This window comes from Pseudophryne corroboree, chromosome 1, assembly GCF_028390025.1.
Source record: "Pseudophryne corroboree isolate aPseCor3 chromosome 1, aPseCor3.hap2, whole genome shotgun sequence".
Lineage (NCBI taxonomy): Eukaryota > Metazoa > Chordata > Amphibia > Anura > Myobatrachidae > Pseudophryne > Pseudophryne corroboree.
In genome coordinates this window covers 409,610,222-409,636,585 of record NC_086444.1, presented here as the reverse complement: position 1 = coordinate 409,636,585, position 26,364 = coordinate 409,610,222, and the positions used below count along the sequence as shown (strand labels likewise).

General features: G+C 47.4%; 2 protein-coding genes across 4 annotated transcripts in view; one reads left to right on the top strand and one right to left on the bottom strand.

Moving 5' to 3' along the window:
- The window catches only part of FICD (FIC domain protein adenylyltransferase), a 1,034,845-nt gene that overhangs the window by 713,976 nt on the left and 294,505 nt on the right, over positions 1–26,364 (top strand). The gene's annotated exons all lie outside the window — the stretch shown is intronic.
- The window catches only part of PLBD2 (phospholipase B domain containing 2), a 126,308-nt gene that overhangs the window by 17,426 nt on the left and 82,518 nt on the right, over positions 1–26,364 (bottom strand). For all 3 annotated transcript variants that reach the window (XR_010171121.1, XM_063913282.1, XM_063913281.1), the window contains exons 8-9: positions 5,156–5,316; positions 4,667–4,762 (exon numbers count right to left, since the gene is read on the bottom strand). Coding sequence is in view for 2 of the 3 variants with exons in the window: in XM_063913282.1 (XP_063769352.1) it covers positions 4,667–4,762; positions 5,156–5,316 (257 nt within the window). In the remaining variant the exon portion in view is untranslated. The remainder of the gene's footprint in view (positions 1–4,666; positions 4,763–5,155; positions 5,317–26,364) is intronic.

The window sequence follows — 26,364 nt, the reverse complement described above, 5'->3', positions numbered from 1 at the left end:
GTAAGGTCCCAATGGTGCCACAAAAAAAAGGAGGCTGGATGTGCAGCACTCCCTTTACAAGTCTGGACTTCTTGGAGAGAAGCCAATTCCTTCTGAAAGAAAATTGATAGGGCAGAAATATGTACTTTAACGGAGCCTAATTTTAGGCCCATATCCACTTCTGTCTGTAGAAAGTGGAGAAAACGGCCCAGATGGAAATCTTCCGCAGGAGCATTCTTGGCTTCACACCAAGATACCTACTTTCTCCAGATACAGTGATAATGCTCTTGCAACAGGTCCTCTCTGAGAGGAAGAGGCCACGGATCTTCTGTGAGCATTTCCTGAAGATCTGAATACCAGGCCCTGCGAGGCCAATCTGGAACAATGAGTATTGTTTGCCCACTTTTTCGTCTTATGATTCTCAATATTTTTGAGACGAGTGGAAGAGGAGGGAACACATAGACCGACTGAAACACCCACGGTGTCACCAGGGCGTCCACTGCTACTGCCTGAGGGTCCCTTGACCTGGCACAATACCTCCGAAGCTTCTTGTTGAGGCGTGACGCCATCATGTCTATTTGAGGAAGTCCCCAATGACTTGTTATCTCTGCAAAAACTTCTTGATGAAGTCCCCACTCTCCTGGATGGAGATCGTGTCTGCTGAGGAAGTCTGCTTCCCAGTTGTCCACTCCCGGAATGAAGACTGCTGTCAAAGCGCTTACATGGTTTTCCGCCCAGCAAAGAATCCTGGTGGCTTCCGCCATCGCCACTCTGCTTCTTGTTCCGCCCTGGCAGTTTACATGAGCCCCGGTTGTGATGTTGTCTGACTGAATCAGAACCGGTAGGTCGCGAAGAAGATTCTCCGCCTGACGCAGGCCGTTGTATATGGCCCTCAATTCCAGTACGTTGATGTGCAGACAAGGCTCCCTGGAAGTTTCTTCCTTTTGTGACTGCTCCCCATCCTCGGAGGCTCGCGTCCATGGTCACCAGAACCTAGTCCTGAATGCCGAACCTGCGACCCTCTGGAAGGTGAGCATTCTGCAGCCACCACAGGAGAGACACCCTGGCCCTGGGGGACAGGCTGATTTTTTGATGAATGTGTAGATGGGACCTGGACCACTTGTCCAGAAGGTCCCACTGAAAAGTCCTCGCATGAAACCTGCCGAAGGGAATGGTCTCGTAGGACGCCACCATTTTCCCCAGTACTCGAGTGCATTGATGGACAGACACACTTTTCGGTTTCAACAGGTCTCTGACCAAGTTCTGGAGTTCCTGGGCTTTTCCATCGGGAGAAAAACCCTCTTTTGTTCCGTGTCCAGAATCATGCCCAAGAAAGTCAACCGGGTCGTTGGAACCAACTGTGACTTTGGTAGATTGAGAATCCAGCCATGTTGGTGCACCACTCTTAGGGAGAGCGACACGCTTTGCAGCAACTGTTCTCTCGATCTCGCTTTTATCAGGAGATCGTCCAAGTACGGGATAACTGACTCCCTGCCTGTGCAGGAGCACCATCATTTCCACCATTATCTTGGTGAAAATCCTCGGGGCCGTGGAAAGCCCAAACGGCAACGTCTGAAACTGGTAATCACAGTCCTGTACCGCGAATCTCAGGTACGCCTGATGAGGAGGATATATGGGGACATGAAGGTATGCATCCTTTATGTCTAGTGACACCATAAAATCCCCCCCCTTCCAGGCTGGCGATAACCGCCCTGAGCGATTCCATCTTGAATTTGAACCTTTTCAAGTACAGGTTTAGGGATATTAAATTCAGAATGGGTCTGACCGAGCCATCTGGCTTCGGGACCACAAACCGGGTTGAATAGTTGAAGTAGGGGAACCTTGACAACCACTTGTTGATGACACAGTTTTTGAATTGCAGCTAAAACTATCTCCCTTTCTGGGGAGGAAGCTGGTAAGGCCGATTTGAAAAACCGGCGAGGAGGCAAGTCTTCGAATTCCAGCTTGTAACCCTGGGATACAATTTCCATTGCCCAGGGATCCACCTCTGATTGAACCCAGACGTGGCTGAAGAGTCGAAGATGTGCCCCCATCGGGACGGACTCCCTAGGAGGAGCCCCAGTGTCATGTGGTGGATTTAGTAGAAGCCGGGGAGGACTTCTGCTCCTGGGAACTAGCCGTAGCCTGCAGTTTTTTCCCTCTACCCTTACCTCTGGCGAGGAAGGAAGAGCCCCGACCTCTTCTGGACTTATGCGACCGAAAGGACTGCATCGGATATTGTGGCGTTTTCTTTTGCTGTGAGGAAACATAAGGTAAAAAAGTAGATTTACCTGCAGTAGCTGTGGAAACCAGGTCCGTGAGACATTCCCCAAATAAGTCCTCACCTTTGGAAGGCAAAACCTCCATATGCCTCCGAGTCGGCATCACCCGTCCATTGGCGGGTCCACAGGGCTCGCCTAGCAGAAAATCGCCATGGCGTTGGCTCTCGAACCCAGCAGGCCAACGTCTCTCTGAGCATCTCTCATATATAGGACTGCGTCTTTAATGTGACCCAAGGTCAATAAAATGGTATCCCTATCCAGGGTAACAATGTCAGCTGACAAGGTATCCGTCCAAGCCGCCACAGCGCTACAAACCCAAGCCGACGCTATTGTCGGTCTGAGCAAGGCACCCTTATGTGTATAAATTGACTTCAAGGTAGTTTCCTGCCTGCGATCAGCAGGATCCCTAAGGGCTGCCGTATCTGGAGACAGCAGCGCCACCTTTTTGGACAAGCGCGTTAACGCCTTGTCCACCCTGGGTGAGGATTCCCACCGTACCCTGTCCTTTGCCGGGAAAGGATACGCCATAAGAATTCTCTTGGGAATCTGCAGTTTCTTGTCTGGAGTTTCACAAGCTTTTTCAAATAACTCATTCAGCTCATGAGATGGGGAAAAAGTTACCTCAGGCTTCTTTTCCTAAAACATGTGTACCCTCGTGTCAGGGACAGAGGGGTCATCTGTGATATGCAAAACATTTTATTGTAATAATCATGTAAGGAATACTTTTGGCCACCCTTGGGTGTAACCTTGCATCGTCGTAGTCGACACTGGAGTCAGAATCCGTGTCGGTATCAGTGTCTGCTACTTGGGACAGTGGCCGTTTCTGAGACCCAGAAGGTCCCTGTGACACAGTTAAAGCCATGGATTGACTCCCTGCTTTATCCCTGGACTCTGCTTTGTCCAATCTCTTATGTAATAAAGCCACATTTGCATTTAAAACATTCCACATATCCAACCAGTCGGGTGTCGGCGTTGCCGACGGAGACACCACAATCATCTGCTCCACCTCCTCCCTAGAAGAGCCTTCCGCTTCAGACATGCCGACACACACGTACCGACACCCCCACACTCAGGGAAATAACTATATGGAGACAGTTCCCCAATAAGGCCCTTTGGAGAGACAGAGAAAGAGTATGCCAGCACACACCCAGCGCCACCAGACTCTGGAATAAAATCCCAGTTAGGACAGCGTATTTATATAAAAATATATATAATAACACTCACTGCGCCAATTACATGTGCCCCCCCCCCACCTCTTTTTTGCCCTCTGTGACAGTGTTCAGCAGGGGAAAGTCCGGGGAGCCAGCTTCTCTGCATGTGCTGTGGAGAAAATGGCGCTGGTTGGTGCTGGAGGATCAAGCCCCGCCCCCTCAGCGGCGGGCTTCGGTCCCGCTCAAATAATCAAAAAACTGGTAGGGGTTAATAATATACTGCCTCCGCAGTATCTGTACATCTGCCAGTGTCCCTTGAGGCTATTAATTGCTGCCCAGGGCGCCCCCCCTGCGCCCTTCACCCTTACAGTGCCCGCTGTTGTGTGTGTGTGTGGGAGCAAAGTCTTCTGCCGCCTTTGAAGTCTTCTTTCTTCTTCTACTCACCCGGCTTCTATCTTCCGGCTCTGTGAGGAGGACGGCGGCGCGGCTCCGGGACGAACAGCGAGGGTGAGACCTGCGTTTCCGACCCTCAGGAGCTAATGGTGTCCAGTAGCCTATCACTTAAGTAGGTCTGCTTCTCTCCCCTCAGTCCCACGATGCAGGGAGCCTGTTGCCAGCAGTGCTCCCTGAAAATAAAAAACCTAACAAAATTCTTTCTCAGATTAACTCAGGAGAGCTCCCCTGTAATGCACCCAGTTTCCACTGGGCACAGGATCTAACTGAGGTCTGGAGGAGGGGCATAGAGGGAGGAGCCAATGCACACCCATTCTAAAGTTCTTTATAGTGCCCATGAGGGAGGCATAGAGGGAGGAGCCAGTGCACACCCATTCTAAAGTTCTTTATAGTGCCCATGTCTCCTGCGGAGCCCGTCTATACCCCATGGTCTTTACGGAGTCCCCAGCATCCTCTAGGATGTAAGAGAGGGGGGAAAAACCACTTGCTAATAGTTCCCACTTTTAAGATTACTTTTATGGGTTTGTTTTAAACTTCTCGGATGGAGAGCAGTAGTTAGCAGCCACAGCAAATGAACAAGAAGTAAAGTGATGTAAGCTTTCAGGTACCACTTTCTTCAATACAGGAATGTGGTCAAATTTAGTTAAACCGCCTGCACCAGCAGTTTTTAATACAATTCTTATTTGATTAGCTAGGGACATACAAGTTGGGCAAGTGACATTAGATGCAAGGACGTGTTATATCAGGATACTGGTTTCTTTAAAGTTCCAACATAAAAAAAAACAGTAGTCAGTAACTCACGGAATCTGTTCTAGGATGGTGAGAAGTCCACTGGGTACCTCTGCAGCTCCAGCATGAAATTTATTGTAATCCACAATCATCCACTGGTTATTATATCTAAGAGAAGGATTGCACAGTAGAGAGAATATACATAATTAGTCGTTGAACTAAAGTTATGCTGTATAATGTAATAACTCCTCTCTGCATATAGCAGAAACACGCTCAGGACTCTCCACTGCAGTATACAGGAGAACTTAGAATTTAACACCCAGTTCCAATGCTTAAATTCTGGAAACTTAAAAAAACCTCTCCTACCTCCTTTGGCATAGGACTATATGATGCCCAGGGATAGTTAGTGCTCGTTACTCATCTTGTGTGACCACGCAGCTTGAAGAAGGGGCTGTTACAATACATACTTTAGTTCTAAATAAGAATACTTTGGGGTGGAAGCTAAAACATACATCCTTGCAGGTTAGGAAAAATAAGTCTAGTTATAAATGCCTTGCTTACGTTCCACTATTAAACATCTTGAAGATATCCACCCATTCTTGTCCTCCTGTGGCCAATCTGTTAGCTACAATGTTCCGGAGCCACTCCAGGACAGAGTTTTGCGGCTGAATGTACTTCCAGAGATTTGGATTGCTGTTCCCAATGGTGGTCTCCAATGTAACCTGCAAAAGGGGAAACATTCCAAATTTTTATAAAGATTTTTGTGGCCAGTGAGGGTAGCATAATACAAATACATATAAAAAAACAATACTACTTTCACTCCATGATCATCTGCAGTTTCAGCTCCTTATCCATTAGACCATAAGCATTCACAATCTCTGCCCTGTGTCATATAACCTCTGTCGTCCATGTCCTCTAGACTGGTTTTCTGTGTATGTGAAATTGTATTTAGTAGCCACTGTAACAGTCTGTTGGGTTGCCTTATAAATACAGAATGGTAATATTATACCAATGCTATTCGGTTTTACTCAAGTGAAGATAAGCAGCGATTACTACAGCTGGGTATATCATCTACTTTACCTGGTCTCATAGTATCAGCATTAATAATTACATTTACATGTTCAAGAATATGTTTGTTCTTACAAATAGGTCTATTCTGAGTTATATACCAGCTTATTCACAAAAACACTGTATTTGTCCATACCTTGAGCTAAAGCCGGACATACACGATCAGAAAAAATGGCTGTCAGGCCGACAGACTTTTTATCCAACAGCCTCACACCCTTCAGACATCATGTGCATACACCGATATTTCACAGCGTATGGACACATGATATCTGCACTCCTTTTCTGGGGTGGAGACATTTCCCAGTTCCTCCACTGTGAAGGAACAGGGGAAATGTCCGTCAGTCAGCTGGAGCAGTACATACACTGCCCGATGCAGCCGACTAAACGCTCCAAAATTTAGCATCAGACAGAAATGCTGGGTGATCCGGTATGTCCGACCGATCAATATTTTGCAAATTGGTTGCGCAAATACACTGTACAATTATTTCTCTTGCGTCCAAGAGGATACTGGGGTCCACATTAGTACCATGGGGTATAGACGGGTCCACTAGGATCCATGGGCACTTTAAGAAATTGATTGTGTGGGCTGGCTCCTCCCTCTATGCCCCTCCTACCAGACTCAGTTTTGAAAATGTGCCCAGAAGAGCCGGTCACGCTTGGGAAGATCCTGAAGGGTATTCTGCATTTATTTTCTATTTGTTGTTTTCAGGCAGGTCTGGTTGGCACCAGACTGCCCGCTTCGTGGGACTTAGGGTGGGATGGGGGAGTGGAGGAGGAAAGGCCCAACCTCCCTAGGGTTAATGGTCTTGTTCCCCGCTGACAGGACACTGGGCACCTGAGGGACCTATCGTAAGCCCCACCACAGCCAGCGTACAGACCGGCAGCTCGCCGCCACTCCTAACAGAGCCAGAAGACTGAAGAGTGGTGAGTAAGTAGCCGGCATCCCGGTTAGCAGGTCGCCGGCGGTAATGGTGGCACAAGGGTAGGAGCGCAGCGCTGCATGCACGCTGCGCTCCAGGCACACTGTGAAACTGCTGTGAGGGGCGAGCTGAAGCCACTTCTATTACACACTGGCACTACATTACAGGGGTTTTAACCCACTGTAGACTACATTATTCACCTCAGCCAGTATAAACAAACGTGGAAGACCGCGCGCCATTAAGGGGGCAGGGCTTCACTATGAGCGGATCCAGCGCCATGTTCCCTATGCAGCTTGACTCAGGCAGTCTGGCAGGGAAGCGCAGCTTCTCCATAAGGACTCCAGAGCACCTCAGCGGTACCAGGGGGTCATAACAAAGGGGGCTGGAGAGCAATATATTGGTGGGTACTTAGTTTGCGACCCAGCTAAACTTGCACTTTAGCTATAGGGGCGCTGTGTGGCTGGCTCCATTTTACTCTGTCTCCCCCTAGAAGGGCTCTGTGTGGGTTAACTGTGTTCTAACCTATTCCTGCGTGTACGTGTGTTCTCTCACATTTAATATGTCAAAGGAGTGTGTATTATGCACAGCAGACGGTTTTTCTCAATCTGGGGGCTCACTGTCGTGTACTCAGGATAGTACACATTCTCAGGCTAGCGGATCTGAACCAGTATGGTTAGATTCATTAAAAAGGGATGATTTCAAATAATTTGAATAAATTATCCCAAAATGAGAAGACGACGCAATATTTAAGGCAATCTGATGAAGAGATTCAGTGGTCATTCCAGCGTCTCAGACGCCTGCCATTTGTCCACAGAAGCGTACTCTGGCCCAAATCATGTGATGATGAATGATGGATGATGATGTATCAGACCCAGAGGAGGGTGAGATGCAGCTTTGTCACAGGGAATACAGAATAGAGACGTCCTGCACATTCCTGATAAAAGGTGTCAGAGGACGAGGAGGAATCTTATTTTAATGTGAAAAATAAATCCTCAGCTACTTTCCCTGCATCTAAGGAATTAAACTCCCTATTTGAAGCAACTTGGGTTAATCCTGACAAGAAATTTCAGGTCCCAAAACGGTTACTTGCATCCTTCCCATTCCCTCAGGATGATAGGAAAAAAAATTGGAAAACCCACCGATAGCCTAGAAACCGATGCGTCAACTATCTTGTAAGATAGATTTAGCTGTCCCTGGGGCAGCTTCTTTGAAGGATGCTGCAGACCACACTCAAATCTCCGTACACAGCTGCGGGGGTGGCCCAGGGACCCACTATAGCTTTTTAGAGATGAACTGTATACGTGGATATCCAAGGCTACGGCGGGTAAGTCTACATACCTTCCTTCTGCAGCTCCACCATCTAGAATATCCTACACTGCTCCAATTCTACAGTCCTTTCAGACAGTGACGTTTAAAACCAAAAGGTTCTTCTACAGGTTTCAGAGGCAACAGAGGTAAATCCAGAATAGCAGCAACTGCAGGTTCACAGGAACAGAACCCCGGTTCTGCTTCCTCTAAGCCTTCAGCATGATGGTGGACCGCATTGCCTGGAAGACAGGCAGGTGGGAGCCAGTTTGCGATTCTTCAGTCACATATGGGCAACGTCATGCCAGGATCCCTGGGTCAAAGATCTTATAGCCCAGGGCTACAGACTGGAGTTTCAGGAACTCCCACCTCAGTTTCTTCAAATCAGGCTAACCAGCTTCTCAAGAAGCAAGTAGGACTTTACAGGAAGCACTTCAAAAACTGGTACAAACTCAGGTCACTGTTCCAAGTTCCACTTCAGCTGCAAAACCAGGGTTATTATTCTAACCTGTTTGTATTTCCGAAACCAGACAGTTCGGCAAGACTCCTTTTTAATCTCATGTTGTGGAACCTGTACTTACGGGTGTTCAAGTTCAAGATGGAGTCTGAGAGCGGTGATCTCAGGTCTGGAGGAAGGGGAATTCTTGGTGTCTCTGGATTTCAAGGATGCGTACCTTCATATTCCGATTTGCCCACCTCATCAGGCATTATCCTAGGTTTGCCTTACAGGACTGTCACTACCAGTTCAAGGCCCTGCCATTTGGCCTCTACAGCACCAAGGTAATGGCAGAAATTATGGTTTCTCCTCCGCAAACAGGGAGTAAACATAATACCGTACCTGGACGATCTGCTGATAAAAGCACCATCCAGGGAGAGGTTGTTAGTCAACATTGCCTCTCAACCAGACTACTCCAAGATCACGGATGGATTCTGAACCTACCAAAATCTCATCTGGAGCCAACATGGAGCCTTCCGTTCCTGGGGATGATACTGGATACGGAGGCACAGAAAGTGCGCCTTCCGTTGGAAAAGGCATTGGTGATTCGGTTGATGGTGCGGGATGTTTTAGGACAATCCCGGATATCGGTGCATCTATGCATTCACCTTCTGGGAAAGATGGTAGCTGCTTACGAGGCACTGCAGTACAGAAGGTTTCACGCAAGGCCCTTCCAGCTGGATCTGTTGGACAAATGGTCCGGATCGCATCTTCACATGCACCAGAGGATCCGTCCGTCACCAAAAGCCAGGATTTCTCTTCTGTGGTGGCTTCAGACTTCTCACCTGACCGAAGGCCGGAGGTTCGGGATTCAAAATTGGATTATGCTAACCAGAGATGCAAGCCTCATGAGGTTGGGAGCAGTCACCCAGGGGGAACAGTTACAAAGAAAATGGTTAAGTTAGGAAGCCATTTCCGAACAGTCTGGAACTAAGGGCCATATACAACGCCCTTCTACAGGCATCGCATCTTCAAGTTCGAGCCATTCAGGTTCAGTCGGGCAATGAGACGGCGGTAACATACATAAACCGACAAGGTCAGAGGTAACATGGATTCTCCTCTGGGCAGAAATACACACTGTGGCGTTGTTCGCGATCTTCATTCCGGGAGTTGACAACTGGGAAGCAAACTTCCTCAGCAGACACAACCTACACCCCGGAGAGTGGGGTCTTCACCCGGAGGTGTTTGGGTGTTTGAAACGTCTGTGGGGAATTCCACAAATAGACATGATAGCCTCTCGTCTCAACAAGAAGCTCAAGCAGTATTGTTCCAGGTCTAGGGACACACAAGTGGTGGACGCTACGGTGACTCCATGGGTCTACCAGATGGTGTACGTATTTCCACCACTCCCATTGATCCCAAAGATTCTAAAAAGAATTAAAAAAAAAGGGAAAAAAGTTCAAGCAATTCTCATTGCTCCGGACTGGTCAAGAAGGGCCTGGTATGCGGTACTACTGGAGATGCTCCTAGAGGATCTGTGGCCTCTACCTCTTCGCGAGGACCTTCTCCAACAGGGGCAGTTCGTCTATCAAGACTTACCATGGCTATGTTTTGAAGGCATGGAGGTTGATCGTCAAATTCTAGCCCGGATAAGGTTATCCCAACCCTAGCCAAACATTACCACCGTATTTGAGAAAAAGAAAAAAAAAAAAAAAAAACACGTTACATTATACATTTCCTGTGGTTTTTTCCTTTTTCTGCAGTCAGGTGTGGATGTGGGCATAGGTTTGGGCTCCATAAAAGTCAAGATTTCGACCTTATCCATTTTCTTCCAGAAACAATTGGCTTCTCTCCCTAAGGTTCAGACATTTTTGAAGGGGGTTCTGCACATCCAACCGCCCTTTGTGCCTCCTACGGCACCTTGGGATCTCAACGTGGTGTTCCAGTTCCTGCAATCGGATTGGTTTGAGCCTTTACTGGACGTTGACGTCAAGTTTCTTATGTGGAAGGCCGTCACGCTGTTGGCCTTGGCATCTGCGAAGCGTGCGTCGGAGCTGGGGGCATGGTCTCTCAAAAGCCCCTATTTGATTTTTCATGAAAATAGGGCTGAACTGAACTAGTCAGCAATTTCTTCCAAAGGTGGTGTCTGCGTTTCACATCAACCTATTGTGGTTCCGGTGGATACCGACACCTCTGCTACTTCAAAGTCCTTGGATGTTGTGAGGGCTTTGAAGAACTATGTGAAGCAGACAGTTCGCCACAGAACATCTGACTCGCTGTTAGTACTCTATGATCCCAATAAAATTGGGTGTCCTGCTTCAAAGCAGACAATTGCACGCTGGATCAGGGTTACTATCCAGCATGCTTTTTCCACGACAGGTTGCAGTGTCCAAAATCTGTGCAGGCCCACTCTACTAGGTCGGTGGGTTCTTCCTGGGTGGCTGCCCGGGGTGTTTTGGCTTTACAGCTCTGCCGAGCAGCTACTTGGTCAAGTTCGAACACGTTTGCCAAGTTCTACAAGTTCAATACTTTGGCCACTGAGGACCTTCAGTTTGGTCAATCAGTTCTGCAGGAACCTCAGCGCACTCCCACCTAATTTGGGAGCTTTGATACATCCCCAAGGTACTAATGTGGACCGCAGTATCCTCTAGAACATAAGAGAAATATACGATATTGTAAGAACTTACCATAGATAACAGTATTTCTCCTAAGTCCACAGGATAACGATGGGATATGATGGAACGACAGCGGACTGGCACCAATCGATCAAAGCTTTCTGGCCTCCCAGGATGCAACAGGCTTGTTCATATATCCCCGCCTACTGGCTCAGGCAAATCAGTTGTATTCCAAAGCACAAGGCTGGAGCATCATGTAAAGCCCTAATCAGGTGAGAAGAAGACACAAGCACACCCTTCCGTACAAGAAGGAAGAGGTTAGTGAGTAGAAGGATCCTCAAATCAGGTGCGTCAGGGTGGGATCCTCATGGATCCTGTGGACTTAGGAGAACTACAGTTATCAATGATACGTTACGGTAAGAACTTATATTTCTCCGGCAGGGTCCACAGGTTATCCACAGGATAACAACGGGTTTTCCCAAAGCAGGGACACTCCTGATTGGACAGGAGAACCCTTCACCCGAATTCAGCATCATGAGAGGCCAAGGTATCCAGGGCATAATGTCTAATGAATGTGTTCATGGAAGACCATGTGGCTGCCTCACATATCTGTTCTGCTGAAGCACCATGCTGTGCTGCCCATGAAGGACCTACCTTACTAGTAGAGTGAGCAGAGACATTAGCCGGAACAGGGAGATCAGCCTGAGAATATGCTTCTGAAATGGTCATTCGAAGCAATCTTGCCAGCGTCTGTTTACTAGCAGGCCATCCTCTCTTGTGAAATCCGTAGAGAATGAAGAGAGAATCTGTCTTTCTGATGGCACTGGTACGATCCACGTAGATCCTTAATGCCCAGACCACGTCCAGCGACGCATCTCCAGCAGAAAGTCCCGATACCTGAAAAGCCGGGACTACAATTTCCTCGTTAAGGTGGAATTTATACACCACCTTGGGAAGATACCCAGATCTAGTTCTGAGAACTGCTCTATCTGGATAAAAAAAAAAAAAAAAAAAAATATCAGAAATGGGGAACGACATGACAGCGCCCCTAAATCTGATCTGGATTTAAAAGGGAAGAAAAAAAGGTGGGTGAATGACGATGCCCTTAAAGCTGAAACTCTTCTAGCTGATGCCATAGTCAGTAGAAAGAGCACTTTAGCTGTCAACCATTTAAGATCCACTTTATTAAGTGGTTCAAATGGGGCAACTTGAAGGGCTTTTAGGACTAAACATAAGTCCCATGGCACTATTGGCGGAACAAACGAAGGTTGAATGCGCAGCATTCCCTGGAAAAAAGTACGCACATCCTGTAAATTGGCAATTTTCTTTTGGAACCATACAGTCAATGCCGATACTTGCACTCTCAAGGAAGTCACCTTCAAACCTTTATCCTTTCCTGCCTGAAGGAATGCTAAGACCCTGGAAACTCTGAAAGCCTTAGGGTCCATTTTTCACTCACTGCACCAATGAATATAGGTTTGCCATATTCTGTGATAAATGCGAGCTGAGGAAGGTTTCCTTGCCCTGAGCATAGTTTGAATTACCTGTTGTGAGAATCCTCTTGACTTCAGGATAGAGCTTTCAAGAGTCGTCAAAGACAGTCGATCCAGATGTCTGTGATAACAAGGACCCTGCGTCAGTAGGTCTGGACGTTGAGGGAGCAGAAATGAAGCATCCATCGACATTCTCTGCAGATCGGTATACCAATGCCTTCTGGGCCAAGACGGAGCTATTAGTATCATGGCACACCTTCCTTGCTTTATTTTTCTCACCACCCTGGGTAATAGGGTGATCGGAGGAAACACATAAGCCAGATGAAAGTCCCATCTCACCGACAAGGAATCCACAAAGATTGGTCCATCTCTGGCAACCCCCATTTGTCTACTAGAGTCTGGAAGACCTCCGGGTGTAGAGCCCATTCGCTTGCTTGAATGGTGTGTCAACTGAGAAAGTCCGCTTCCCAGTTTAGGACTCCCGGAACGAACACTGCAGACAAGGCTGGATGATGACGTTCTGCCCACTTCAGTTTGTGACTTACCTCCTTCATTGCTTTTTTGGCTGCGAGTTCCACCCTGATGGTTGAGGTACGCTGCTGCCGTCGCATTGTCCGAGCGGATCTGGACTGGTTTTTCTTGAAGAATGTCCTTTGCCTGAATGAGTGCCATGTATATGGCCCGAAGTTCCAACACATTTATTGGCAGGCAACCTTCTTTTTTGGTCCATTACTCCTGGAAGCACAATCTTCTGGACACTGCTCCCCAGCCCTGGACTGGCCTCTGGATATCAGATTGGGAGATTGACAACAAACGGGTCTCCCCTTGTCTAGATAGGATGTCTAACCACCAGGCTAATGAGACCTTCTTACTTTTACCGGCAGTACCATAGTCGGTTTCTATAACATCTGATGTAACATTCCATTGGGCAAGAATCAGACGCTGCAGAAGTCTTGAGTGAAATTGAGAATACTCCACCATGTCGAATGTTGACACCATCACTCGCATTGCTGCGTGAATGGATACCATTTGACTGTGTAGCAAGTCCTGAATCCTTGAATGTACCTTGGATATCTTGTTCCGAGGTGAAATTACTCTCTGCAGACCTGAATCCAGTACAGCCCCCAAGTGAGTCATCCATTGTGACAGAACTAGAGACTATTTTGCTCAATTTATGAGCCACCCATGTCTCTGCAGACATGTTATTGTCTGTTGAAGATGACATAGGAGCAATTTCTGTGACTGTGCCAGGATTAAAAAAATAAAAAATAAAAAAAAAAAAAATATTCGAGGTATGGGATAAGCTGCCATAACCACCATAATCTTGGTAAATACTCTGGGGGCTGTGGCCAACCCGAAGGGTAGAGCCTGGAACTGAAAATGCTGTTGGAGGATAGCGAACCAGAGATAACACTGATGGGACAGTGCTATAGGAACATGTAGGTAAGCATCCTGTATATCCAGGGATACCATATAATCTCCTGGCTCCATGGCCATGATTATGGAACGCAACGTATCCATGTGAAACCGAGGTACCCATATGTATTTGTTCAGCATTTTGAGACTGAGAATGGGCTGAAATGACCTATTTGACTTCTGAACCAGGTTTGAGTAAAAACCGTGTCCTCGTTGTGCAGGGAGAATTGGAATAATTACTCCTGACTGAAGCAATTTCTGAACTGCTTCTTGCAAAGCCCTGGCCTTCGTCTCTACCAGACACGGGCTGGTACAGAAAAACCTTTGAGGAGTATGCTTCTTGAAGGGAAAAGCATAACCTCGAGATATTGTTTCCTGCACCCAGGCATCTGTTGTAGACTGCTGCCAGATCTGTGCAAACTGAAGAAGTCGGCCCCCTACCCTGGGGTCAGGCTGATGGCTTATCTTCCGATTTGGAAGCCGGCTCTTTGTTAGCCCAATGTTTTTTAGTCTTACCAGACTTGTTTTATTGGGGCTTGCGATCACTTTTTCCCTTAACTTTCCTTGAGGCCGAAAGGGCCGGAAAACTTTAGGTTTATAGTTGTATGTGGAAGGAAACGACCTTTTTGGAGTCTGCTTCTGACTCCAAATATCTGTAAATTCTTTACCAAAAAGAATATTTCCAGTAAAAGGTAAAGATTCCAAAACCTACTTGGATTCTGAATCAGCTTTCCACGTAAGTAACTAAACTTCTCTGCAAGCAGCTATTGTTGAAGCTGATGCCCTGGAGGCGATAGTACCCATATCTAATGCTGCTTCTTCCAAGAATATTGCAGCCTGTTTTATATTAGCCATACGGGATTTCTGCTCTCTACAAACTACTGAAAAATCCCCCTCCAATGTATCAGCCCAGTCAACCACTGCCTTTGCCATCCAAGCTGAAGCCATGGCTGGCCTTATGACTGCCCCGGACAGGGAAAATATGGTTTTTAGAAACACATCCACTCTCCTAACCGTGACATCACTTAATGATGTTGACGGCAAAGGCAATATAGATTTTCGCACTAATCGAATCAGATGCACATCTACTTTAGGAGCCACCTTTTTTTTTTTTTTAAACAATCCTCAGCTAGAAGAGGATAATTGGAATCCCATTTTTTGGGGAATTCTAAATTTCTTATTGGGCGTAGCCCAAGCCTCTGCCATGATTTCAGTCAGCTGATCTGACCCTGGAAACTCAGTCTTAACTGTTTTGGGACTTTAAACACAGGTGCCTTGGTTTTTAACACAGGCTCTGCTGAATCCTCTAAGGATATAATGGCTTTCATTGCTCTAATTAACTCGGCTATATCCACTGAACTGAGAACTTCTTCCTCCCCTTCGTATGCCGAAGTAGAATTAAATTGAGCTTTCATCTTCAGATTAATTCTCATGTGTAGCCTGTGAAGGTGAAGATTTACTTACCATCGGTTTATCAGCTTGTTTTATTTGAGAAGCTGCTGGGTGAAATGATATACCGTAGGTAGGGAGCTGCATGTAAGGGTTAATAGTGTAACCCATTCCTGGAACAGAAGCTGTAGGAATTATCCGTTAAGCTATACTGGACAATGGTGGTCATTCACAGTTGATCGCAGCCAGCAACTTTTTGCTGCTGCGATCAACTAGTCCACACCTATGGGCGAGTGTATTTTAGCTTAGCAGGGCTGCAATCCTGCTAAGCTAAAAAAAAAAAATTCTAGCAAAACATGACTAGCCCTGGACATGCTTAACTTGTGCGACGATCTCTGCGATGCTGGAGCCGGCTATGACGTCAGACATCCGCCCTCCGTTCTCCTGGACACGCCTGCGTTTTCCTTACCACTCCCTGAAAACGGCAGCCAATGGTCCGGACCCGCCAAGGAAAGCCTGCTTTCTGTCAATCTTCTTGCAGTCGGCTCTGCGACCGCTTTTTTCGTAGGACGCAACGTAACCCGGCGACCCGTCGCCGGACAACGTCGCTGCCGCGCATTCCAGACCCATTCGCACCGCAGCAATAAACCGTTGCGTGCGAATGGGTCGGAATGACCCCCAATGTCTGTACAAACAGACCAAGGTGGATCCATCTGTACCCGACGTTGTACAGGGATCTGCCTTGTATTTCGCTGAAAACTAAAACAGTTTGCACACAAACTATCCTGAACCAGATCCTGAGAGGATAATACACAGTTTTACAAGACAAACATGATATGATATGAGTGTTGGTGTTGCTGTGAGTGTACCTTCCTCACCTTTGCCGTTCTTAAGGTGTGTACACACGGCGAGATTTTTTTCTTGAGATTTTGACTATATAGTCAAAATCGCAAGAAAAGTTAGTGCAAATCGTAAGGTGAAAGTCACCTTGCGATCCCGATGCGCGGCCCCGCCAGGTCGGCATTGCAAGAAAAGATAGACTGTGCAGGCAAGTCAATCCTTGCTAGATCGGTGTACTATCTAGTTCATCTCACATATCAATGACATCTCACATATCAATGACATCTCACATAAGCCAAAATTGTAAGCACACAGTCCATATCTCAAGAAAAGTTAGTCAAAATCTGTCCTATCTGGGCTCCGGGGAGTTCAAGGGAAATCGCAAGTAAAAATCGAACATAGCAAGGATCTCACCGTGTGTACACACCCTTAGACATGATAAATAATCAGCACTTTCACAGTGTACTACACAATTTGTGACTGTAATCACTTTAAACCTTCTAAAGTGACATACAATCTGACCCTACCCATGCACCAGCATTGAGGATCAGAAAAACAATGGACAAACATATTGTAAAGTCAGCAATCACACTTGCAGTCAGTCACATGTTATACATTAGCAATATGAGCACATAATCAACCACAAACACATTAAGTATGTAGGAGTACATACTACTGGTCATGTTTAAACAGATCTAACGTATTCAGACGCAATGCGAAAGAAACCACAGTAAATGTATACAGACTCATATGCAATAGGCACTTATCTAACTATTCGTACTCAAAGGGTAGATAGAGATTTAGTGCTGTATAGCCCATACTCAGAGTGGGATTAAGGGACACTCCCCTCGCTTCTAGGATCGATTAATACGTTAGCGAACGCTGAGTGGATCCAGACGCTACTAGTGTACACTGCCGCTCCATGAACCTATAGTTAACACAGACGCACCGGTCACACAGCCGCCTATGCTGCGACTGGGTCCCCTCATGTACATCGTCTGGGACGGAAGCGAGGAAACAGTTCATGGTGGGAGATTCGAAGAAAACTGGTCATGAACCAGGGGGAGGGGCGACCAGGAGAGCGTCCAACTCCCCCTGCTGACATCAACCCTAGGGATCGCGGCCTCATGCTATTCCTGGAGCCTATGATCCCTAAGGCCTAGCGCTGGTGCATCCACGGTGGCAGCCGCGTCAGCTGTTTGGTAGTCTCCTCCCAAAACAGTGCGGCTGTGTCCGTATTCCATCTAGCTAAGCGGAACTGATGCCTTACCTTCTCCCTGTGCTCCGGCCACAGCCTAGTAACGTCTGCCAGACCTGCTAGTATATCGGACGCCCGCCGAAACAGCACTGTACTCGTGGGTAAGCATTGTCGCGACCCGGCGGAGAGTTGTTGGAGCGACTCTTTCTAAGCGTATAAGACGCCGTTTAGAAAGATCACTCAAAAAACTAGTAAGAGTATAAAACTAAAATAAGAAAGCTTAGAGCTGCTAAAAAAAACAACCCAGCAGCCCTCTGACCATGTCCGGCATCTGCCGCACCAAACAAAAAACTGATTTGCCTGAGCCAGTAGGCAGGGATGTATGGACGGGCCTGTTGCATCCTGTTAGGCCAGAAAGCTTTGATCGATTGGTGTCAATCAGCTGTTGCTCCATCATTTCCCATTGTTATCCTGGGGATAACCTATGGACCCTGCCGGAGAAAATAGGATTTTGATAACCTACCGGTAAATCCTTTTCTCGTAGAGGATTCTGGGCACCCGCCCAGTGCTTTGTTTCTTCCTGCACTGTTACTTGTTTAAGTATTGTTGGTTCAGCGGTTGCTGCTCCTGGTTTAAAGTTTAGGTACCTTTGCTTTCCTCTAGTTTGTGTGTGTAGGTTCGGAATCTCATCACTATCCTTTTATATCCTTCTCTCAAAGTATGTCCGTCTCCTCGGGCACAGTTTCCTAAACAGAGTCTGGTAGGAGGAGCATAGAGGGAGGAACCAGCCCACACTCTCAAATTCTTAAAGTGCCCATGGCTAACAAGTGGACAAGTCTATACCCCATGGTACTAATGTGGACCCCAGTATCCTCTACCGACTACGAGAAAAGGATTTACCGGTAGGTAATTAAAATCCTATTATCAGGTGGATTGGCCAGCTAATTGTATAATTTAGGTCAAGCATTAGAACACATTCAATACAGTTGTGCTCAATCAAGATGGATCAACATGCCTTATGCCCGGTTTTCTCAAGCCTGCGCAAGTTACGTGATGCACCAAACTAGTGGCACTCAAAAGTTGTTAGAAAAGGATCCCATCTAATATGGGCGGAGATTACACTAGAACCAAACTAGCTAATTGGCTGTGGCCCTGCAAAGGTTATTCATCCAATGACCAACAATTGGCCAGCTTACTAGAAATGGATTACAGACTGCACGTACTAATTCCTGCCCATTGATGCTTGCCCATGAGGGTCTGGTAATACCTGGGAGATATTTTACACGTTGCCCAATACTTTGTGAATCAGTGCCAAACAAAACGCACTTCATGGCCCTTACATTTAATAACTTGCAGCAATGTGAAAAGTGATGAGGCTGAATAATAGGATTTTGGTTACCTACCGGTAAACCCTTTTCTCGTAGTCCGTAGAGGATGATGGGGTCCACATTAGTACCATGGGGTATAGACTGGTCCACCAGGAGCCATTGGCACTTTAAGAGTTTGAGAGTGTGGGCTGGCTCCTCCCTCTATGCCCCTCCTACAAGACACAGTCTAGAAACTGTGCCCGAGGAGAAGGACATCTTCGAGAGAAGGATTTAACACAGAGAGTGGAGAGATTCATACCAGCTCACACAAACAAGGCACATCGAGCTAACTTAGCTTGAAAACTCAGCAACCGCTGAAACATTACTTACCAAGTAACAATGCAGTATTCAACTAAAACGAAGTTGTACAGAACCAAATATTGATAGCAGGAAAACGAAGCGCTGGGCGGGTGCCCAGCATCCTCTACGGACTACGAGAAAAGGATTTACCGGTAGGTAACCAAAATCCTATTTTCTCTTACGTCCTAGAGCAGCGGTGGCCAACCTGTGGCTCTTGAGCCACATGCGGCTCTTTATTCTTAAAATGTGGCTCCTAACACACAAAGTCACATGAACACAACAGATCTGGTAACCACTGCTCTCTAGAAAAACATGCAGCAGCAATACAGGGACTTAGAACTGAGGGAGCCAGATACTAGAGATGAGACACCCACCAGCAAACAGAGGACACATAAGGGGCTGCTGCAATGGCATGAATTGGGGGATGCTGAAGTGACACATGAGGGTGCTGGCTGAAGTGACAGGAGGGTGCTGATTGGAGTGACACATAGGGGAGCTGAAGTGTATTATGTAAATCTGGCTTTTCCAATTATTTTATGTGGAAGTGGCTTTTTCAATGTATTTTATGTTGCATCTGGCTTTTCCAAGGTATTTTATACCAGAGGCATGGCCTAGAAGGCCCAAGGCCACACCCCATTTTTGCATGTGTGCCTTCGGCTCAATGTCGGCTCTTTGACGTACCCAACACATTTTTTTGGGCTCTTTGCCTCTGACTGGTTGGCCACCCCTGTCCTAGAGGATGCTGGGGTCCACATTAGTACCATGGGGATGTACCAAAGCTCCCAGAACAGGAGGGAGAGCACGGAGGCTCCTGCAGGACTGATTGACTGAACTTCAGATCAGAGCCCAAAGTATCGAACATGAAGAACTTTGCAAACGTGTTCGACTCAGACCAAGTTGCAGCTCGGCAAAGTTGCACTGCCGAGACACCCCGGGCAGCTGCCCAGGAAGAACCCACCTTACGAGTAGAGTGGGCCTCGACAGTCGTAGGACACGGCAATCCTGCCGTAGAATACGCATGCTGGATAGTGAACCTGATCCAGAGAGATCATCTGCTTAGAAGCAGGACACAATTTTCTTGGGATCATACAGGACAAACAGAGCAGTCCTCTTCACATAGATTTTCAGAGCCCTTACAACATCCAATGACTGATGAAATTGAGGAATCAGTAGCCACTGGCACCACAATAGGTTGGTTGATATGAAAAGCCGACAAAACCTTCGGAAGAAACTGCTGACGCGTCGTGTCCAGAGCTCAGCTCCATCTTCGTGGAAGATCAAGTAAGGGCTTTTACAGGACAAAGCCCCCAACTCCGACACATCTAGCAGAAGCTAAGGCCAACAACGTGACAGCCTTCCATGTAAGAAATTTGACCTCAACCTCCTGTAGAGACTCAAACCAGTCCGATTGGAGGAACTGCAACACCACGTTAAGGTACCAAGGAGCCGTAGGCGGCACAAAGGGAGGTTGGATGTGCAGAACTCCCTTCAAAAAGGTCTGAACCTCAGGGAGGGCAGCCAATTGTTTCTGGAAGAAAAATGGATCGGGCCAAAATCTGGCCCTTCACAGATCCCAACCTCAGGCCCATATCCACACCGGCTTGTAGGAAGGAGGAGAAACCGTCCCAGTTGAAACTCCACCGCAGGAAATTTCTTGGACTCACAACACCAAGATACATATTTTTTCCAAATTCGATGGTAATGTTTAGACGTTACTCCTTTCCTAGCTTGTATTAGGGTAGGAATAACCTTCTTCGGAATGCCCTTTCGAGCTAGTATCAACCTTCTTGCCGTCAAACGTAGCCGCAGTAAGTCTTGATAGGCAAACTGCCCCTGCTGCAGCAGGTCCTCCCGAAGAGGACTTGGCTCTTCTAACAGTCGATCCAGAAGATCCATGTACCAAGTCCTTCTTGGCCAGCAATGAGGAGCGCTTGAACCCTTGTCCTCCTTATGAGCTTTAGGACTCTTGGAATGAGTGGAAGTGGAGGAAACGCGTCCACCGGCTGGAACACCCACGGAGTCACCAGGTCGTCCACCGCCACGGCTTGCGGGTCCCTCAACCTGGAACAATACCGCCAAAGCTTCTTGTTGAAACGAGATGCCATCATGTCGATCTGGGGTATGCCCCAAAGATCCGTCACCTCCTTAAACACCTCCGGATGGAGACCCCACTCCCCAGGATGGAGATAGTGTCTGCTGAGGAAGTCCGCTTCCCAGTTGTCTACTCCTGGAATGAAGATTGCAGACAGCGCCAACGCGTGTTTTTCTGCCCAGAGGAGTATCCTTGTTACCTCTGACATTGCAGCTCTGCTCTTCGTTCCGCCCTGTCGGTTTATGTAAGCCACCGTTGTCACATTGAATGGCCCGATTTCTCAGAAGATGGGCCGCTTGGAGAAGACCGCTGTAGACTGCTCTTAGTTCCAGAATGTTTATCGGCAGGCCGGCTTCCAGACTTTATTACCTTCCTTGGAAGGTTGTCCCTTGAGTGACTACGCCCAAGCCCCGGAGACTTGCATCCGTGGTTAGAAGGATCCAGTCCTGAATCCCGAACCTGCGGCCCTCCAGAAGGTGAGGCAGTTGCAGCCACCATAGTAGTGAAATCCTGGCCTTTGGTGACAGACGTATTCTCTGGTGCATGTGTAGATGGGATCCCGACCACTTGTCCAGGAGATCCAGTTGGAAGAACAGAGTGTGAAACCTCCCGTACTGCAGGGCCTCGTAAGAGGCCACCATCTTTCCCAGAAGGCGAAAGCACCGATGAACAGACACCCGGGTTGGCTTCAGGACATCCCAGACCATCGTTTGAAGCACGAACGCCTTTTCCCCTGGAAGAAACACCCTCTACACTTCTGTGTCGAGGATCATTCCCAGAAAGGACTACCTCCTGGCTGGTTCCAAATGAGATTTTGGAAGATTCAGGATCCAACCATGTTCCCTGAGAAGCTGGGTCTTGAGAGCTATGGATCATAACAGCTTCTCCTTGGACGATGCCTTTATCAACAGATCGTCCAGATACGGAATAATATTCACCCCGTCTGCGGAGGAAGATCATCATTTCCGCCATCACCTTGGTGAATACCCTCAGTGCTGTGGAGAGGCCAAATGGTAGGGCCGGGAACTGAAAATGACAGTCCAACAGGGCGAATCAAAGATAAGCTTGATGCGGCAGCCAAATCGGAATGTGAAGGTACGCATCCTTGATATCCAGGGATACCAGGAATTCCCCCTCCTCCAGACCTGATATCATTGCCCTTAGAGACTCCATTTTGAACTTGAACTCCCTCAGAAAGGGGTTTAGTGATTTTAAGTTCAGAATGGGCCTGACCGAACCACCCGGTTTCGGTACCACGAAAAGGTTTGAATAGTAACCTTTGTTTTGCATACGAACTGGTACTGGCACAATGACCTCCACCAACTTCTGGACGGCTTCTTGCAGGACAGTCCTGTCTGTCAGCAGAGCTGGTAAGCTTGATTTGAAAAAAAAAAATCGGTGAGTAGGGAGATTTTGAAATTCCAGCCTGTTACCCCTGAGACACAATATCTTGCACCCAGGGATCCAGGCCGGATGACACCCAGACGTGACAAATGCCTGAGTCTCGCTCCCATCGGCCCCACCTCCGGGGCGTGCAGTCCACAGTCATGCAGAGGAATTTGGTGTACCTGAAGCAGGTTTCTGTTCCTGGGAACCTGCGGCCGCAGGTATCTTGACCTTGGGTCGACCTCCCCGAAAGAAGGTGCTGGACAGCTTGGCCTTTCTGGGCTTGGTAGACCGAAAGGACTGTGATGTAGCTGAAGAAAAGGGTTTCTTCGGAGCAGGTGTAGCTGAGGGAAGAAAGGGTGACTGAACCAGCCGTAGCCGTGGAGATCCACGCATCTAACGCTTCCCCAAAGAGAGCCTGACCTGTGTAGGGTAGGTTCTCCACACTTCTCCTGGATTCCCCGTCGGCAGACCACTGGCGCAACCACAGTCCTCGACGAGCTCATACCGACATGGAAGAAATTCCCGCAGCCATGGAACCCAGGTCTTTTCAGTGGATTCTACCAGAAATCCTGCCGAATCCTGAATGTTACATAAAAACAATTCAACACCACATTTCTCCATAGTATCCAAGTCTTCAAGTAACATGCCTGAACACTTTACTATAGCTTTAGCAATCCAAGCACTGGCAATACTGGGACGTAGTATTACCCCAGAAGCCGTGTAGATGGATTTGAGCGTAATATCAATTTTACAATGAGCCGGCTCTTTCAAGGCAGTAGATCCTGGAACAGGTAAAACCACCTTGAGAGTCTGGATACAGACGCGTCAATAGGTGGGTTTTCCCATTTTTTCTTATCCTCTACCGGGAAAGGAAATGCCACCAGAACCCTTTTAGGTATCTGGAATTTTTTATCCCAAGCCTTTTCAAAAATAGCATTTAATTTCTTTGACGCAGGGAAGGTTAGCGAGGCTCTCTTATTTTCATTGAAGTAAGCCTCCTCAACCTGCTCAAGTGTTGCATCAGCAATATTCAACACATCTCTAATAGCCTCTATCATCAACTGCACCCCTTTAGCAAGAGATGCTGCCCCCCGCAACACATCCCCATCACAGTCTGCAATGTCAGAATCGTTATCAGTATCATCCTGCATGATCTGCGCAAAAGCACGTTTATGTGAATATACAGCGGGGAGCCCTGAGGTACCAGAACTGGGCCACACTGCCATAGAGTTCTGTAAAGCCAGAGTTGCAGATTAATTTAGTGCAACCCTATTTGAAATCTGAGAAATCATAAATTTGATAGAGGATAACCACTCAGGCTCCCTTGCTGGTATCTGTGCTAAACCAGTGCAATCCTGATTACATGGAATGGGATCATCCTGAGAGGAGATATCCTCTGCAGCATATGACACAGTCCCTGGACATTGCTTAATGGAGACCACAGACACTTCACACACACAGGGGAGGACAGACAGTTTCACCCCCATGAATGGCAAGAGAGACAGTGATTGGAGCCAACCCACACACAGCACTTTTAATGTAAAGGGAGACCCCTTCTAGCGCTGACTGTGCACCTTAATAGGTTACACAGTCTTAATGCAGCCTACCCCTACTTCTACAACCCCCTGGTACCATGAGAGATAGCTGGAGTTGCTGCGGAGGGACTTGCTCTTCCTGGACAGCGCTGTGTAGGCAGGAAAATGGAGCTGAACGCTGCTGGGTCCGCTCTGAGAAGCTCCGCCCCCAAAACGGCGCTGTCTTCCCGTTCTTCACAAGGATTATAATGGCCTGAGGTAAAATGCTGGCCGAGATCCACGGACCCCGACAGGCTTGCTGACCAGTGTAGGGTTCAGGCGCTGGCTCAGGGTGCCCCTCACTAAGTACCGCTGTGCCTCCGGAGCGCAGTTAGTACTGTGCGCCTACCCTGTTGCTGCCATCTTCACACCGGCCCCCCGCTTGCTAGGGGGGTCGGTGACTCACTCGCCACTGATCTTCAGTTCTGTAAGGGGGGGGCAGCATGCTGCTGGTGTGAGCGATCCCATGTGGCGGGGAACGTTCGATCTCCTCAGGAGCTCAGTGTCCTGTCAGCGGAGATAGTGGCTCAGACCCCACAGGGCGGACACTACTCCCCCCCCCCTCCTTAGTCCCACGAAGCAGGGAGGCTGTTGCCAGCAGCCTCCTTGCAAAATAATAAACTCTTTAAAAAAAAATATTGAGTCTGGTAGGAGGGGCATAGAGGGAGGTGCCAGCCCACACTCTCAAACTCTTAAAGTGCCAATGGCTCCTGGTGGACCAGTCTATACCCCATGGTATTAATGTGGACCCCAGCATCCTCTAGGATGTAAGAGAAATTATGTATGTATGAATAATATATACTTAAATAGCATTTACTTTGTCATACTGGTAGCGTAGAAACCAATTTAATCAAAAACTATTTACCAACTTTATCTAGGTTACAATTTGTACCTGTAGCCTTTTAAAAATGAGCTTTTAGCGGTCTTATCATAGTTCGGTCAAGAAAGCACATGTCTGCATAGAGGTGCAAAATCTGCACTAAAACCTGAAACTACCAATCAATTTTAGTAAATTCACCTACAGTCTCCAAACACATGCAGTCTCGCCACTAAGGTACCAGTTCTCCTATACACACACAAACTGCCACACAAATACTGACCATAACAGATTCATAAACACACAGGCCCAAATGTAACACCCTGTGAGTAAGCACTAACGTTAAAGTGGCAATTATTTAAGAGACAAACATAGGTTGGTTTCCCCCATTTAAGTTATTGTGGCTTTAAATCTGCAGGCTAGAAATTGACAGGCTAATATAAAACTAGCTGTATCGGACTGTAGATGCAGTGGTGCACTGCAGCCTTTCTTCCCAGCCCAGCACACACTGCAGTGGGTCCAGGGATGCTGCTGCAGTCAAATAAAGCAGTCTCTTATTACTGCAGGGAAGGGGGGTTAGCGATGGCATTGATCACACCCCCTCCTGAATCTGTTCCTGGCTGAGGGACGCACGGCGCCGCCTGTGCAGGTCGGCACCTCTCTGCAGTGCAAAAACAATACTTTTGTCCTGGTTAAAAGGGGGCATGGCCACACCTCTGATTAGGTCACACCCCTGCATTACAGGAACTGTGGCAGGCTGTCTATTGCCCTGTGTACATGCAGCAACCACAAGTACAGGTTACATTTCAGGATGGGAGGTCAGTTCTGCAGTATACAGAGGGATAAGGAAGAAAAACATATGGTGAATGAGGTTAAAAGGAGGGTGATGAAAGGCTTCATCTTACACACAGTCCAATGTTCTCTCCCTTCTATATCAGGCAAGACTGGCAACTGTGGTGTCATTAAGCAGCACTGATGAACTGAATAGTATGTAATCTGTAACAAGGTGTGAGCTTCAGTACAATGTGTATATTCGGAGGGAAGTTCTGTGATTTAGTGTAGGTATTAGTGGTAGACAAATGTCCACTCTGATGTAAGAGTTTGAGTGATTGTTAAAAAAAAAAAAAAAAAAAAAAATAAATACATACATTCATACATACAATATCGTTATGGTAGACTTACTGTTGGTAACTATTTCTCCCAAGTCCACAGGATAACATTGGGACATGAGGAAGCGACAGCCGATTGGCACCAAACGATCAAAGCTTTTGGCTTCCCAGAATGCAATAGGCCCGTCCCTATATCCCCGCCTCCTAGCTCAGGCAGTTCAGTTGTTTTCCAAAGCTCAAGGCTGGAGCATCATAGAGAGCCCTAATCAAGCGAGAAGAACACACATGCACACCCTTCCGTACAAAAAAGGGAGGTTAGTAAGTGAAAGTATCTTCAAATCAGGTGCGTCAGGGTGGGTTCCTTGTGGATACTCTGGACTTAGGAGAAATTGTTATCAACGGTAAGTCTACCATAACGATTATTTCTCCTGCAGGGTCCACA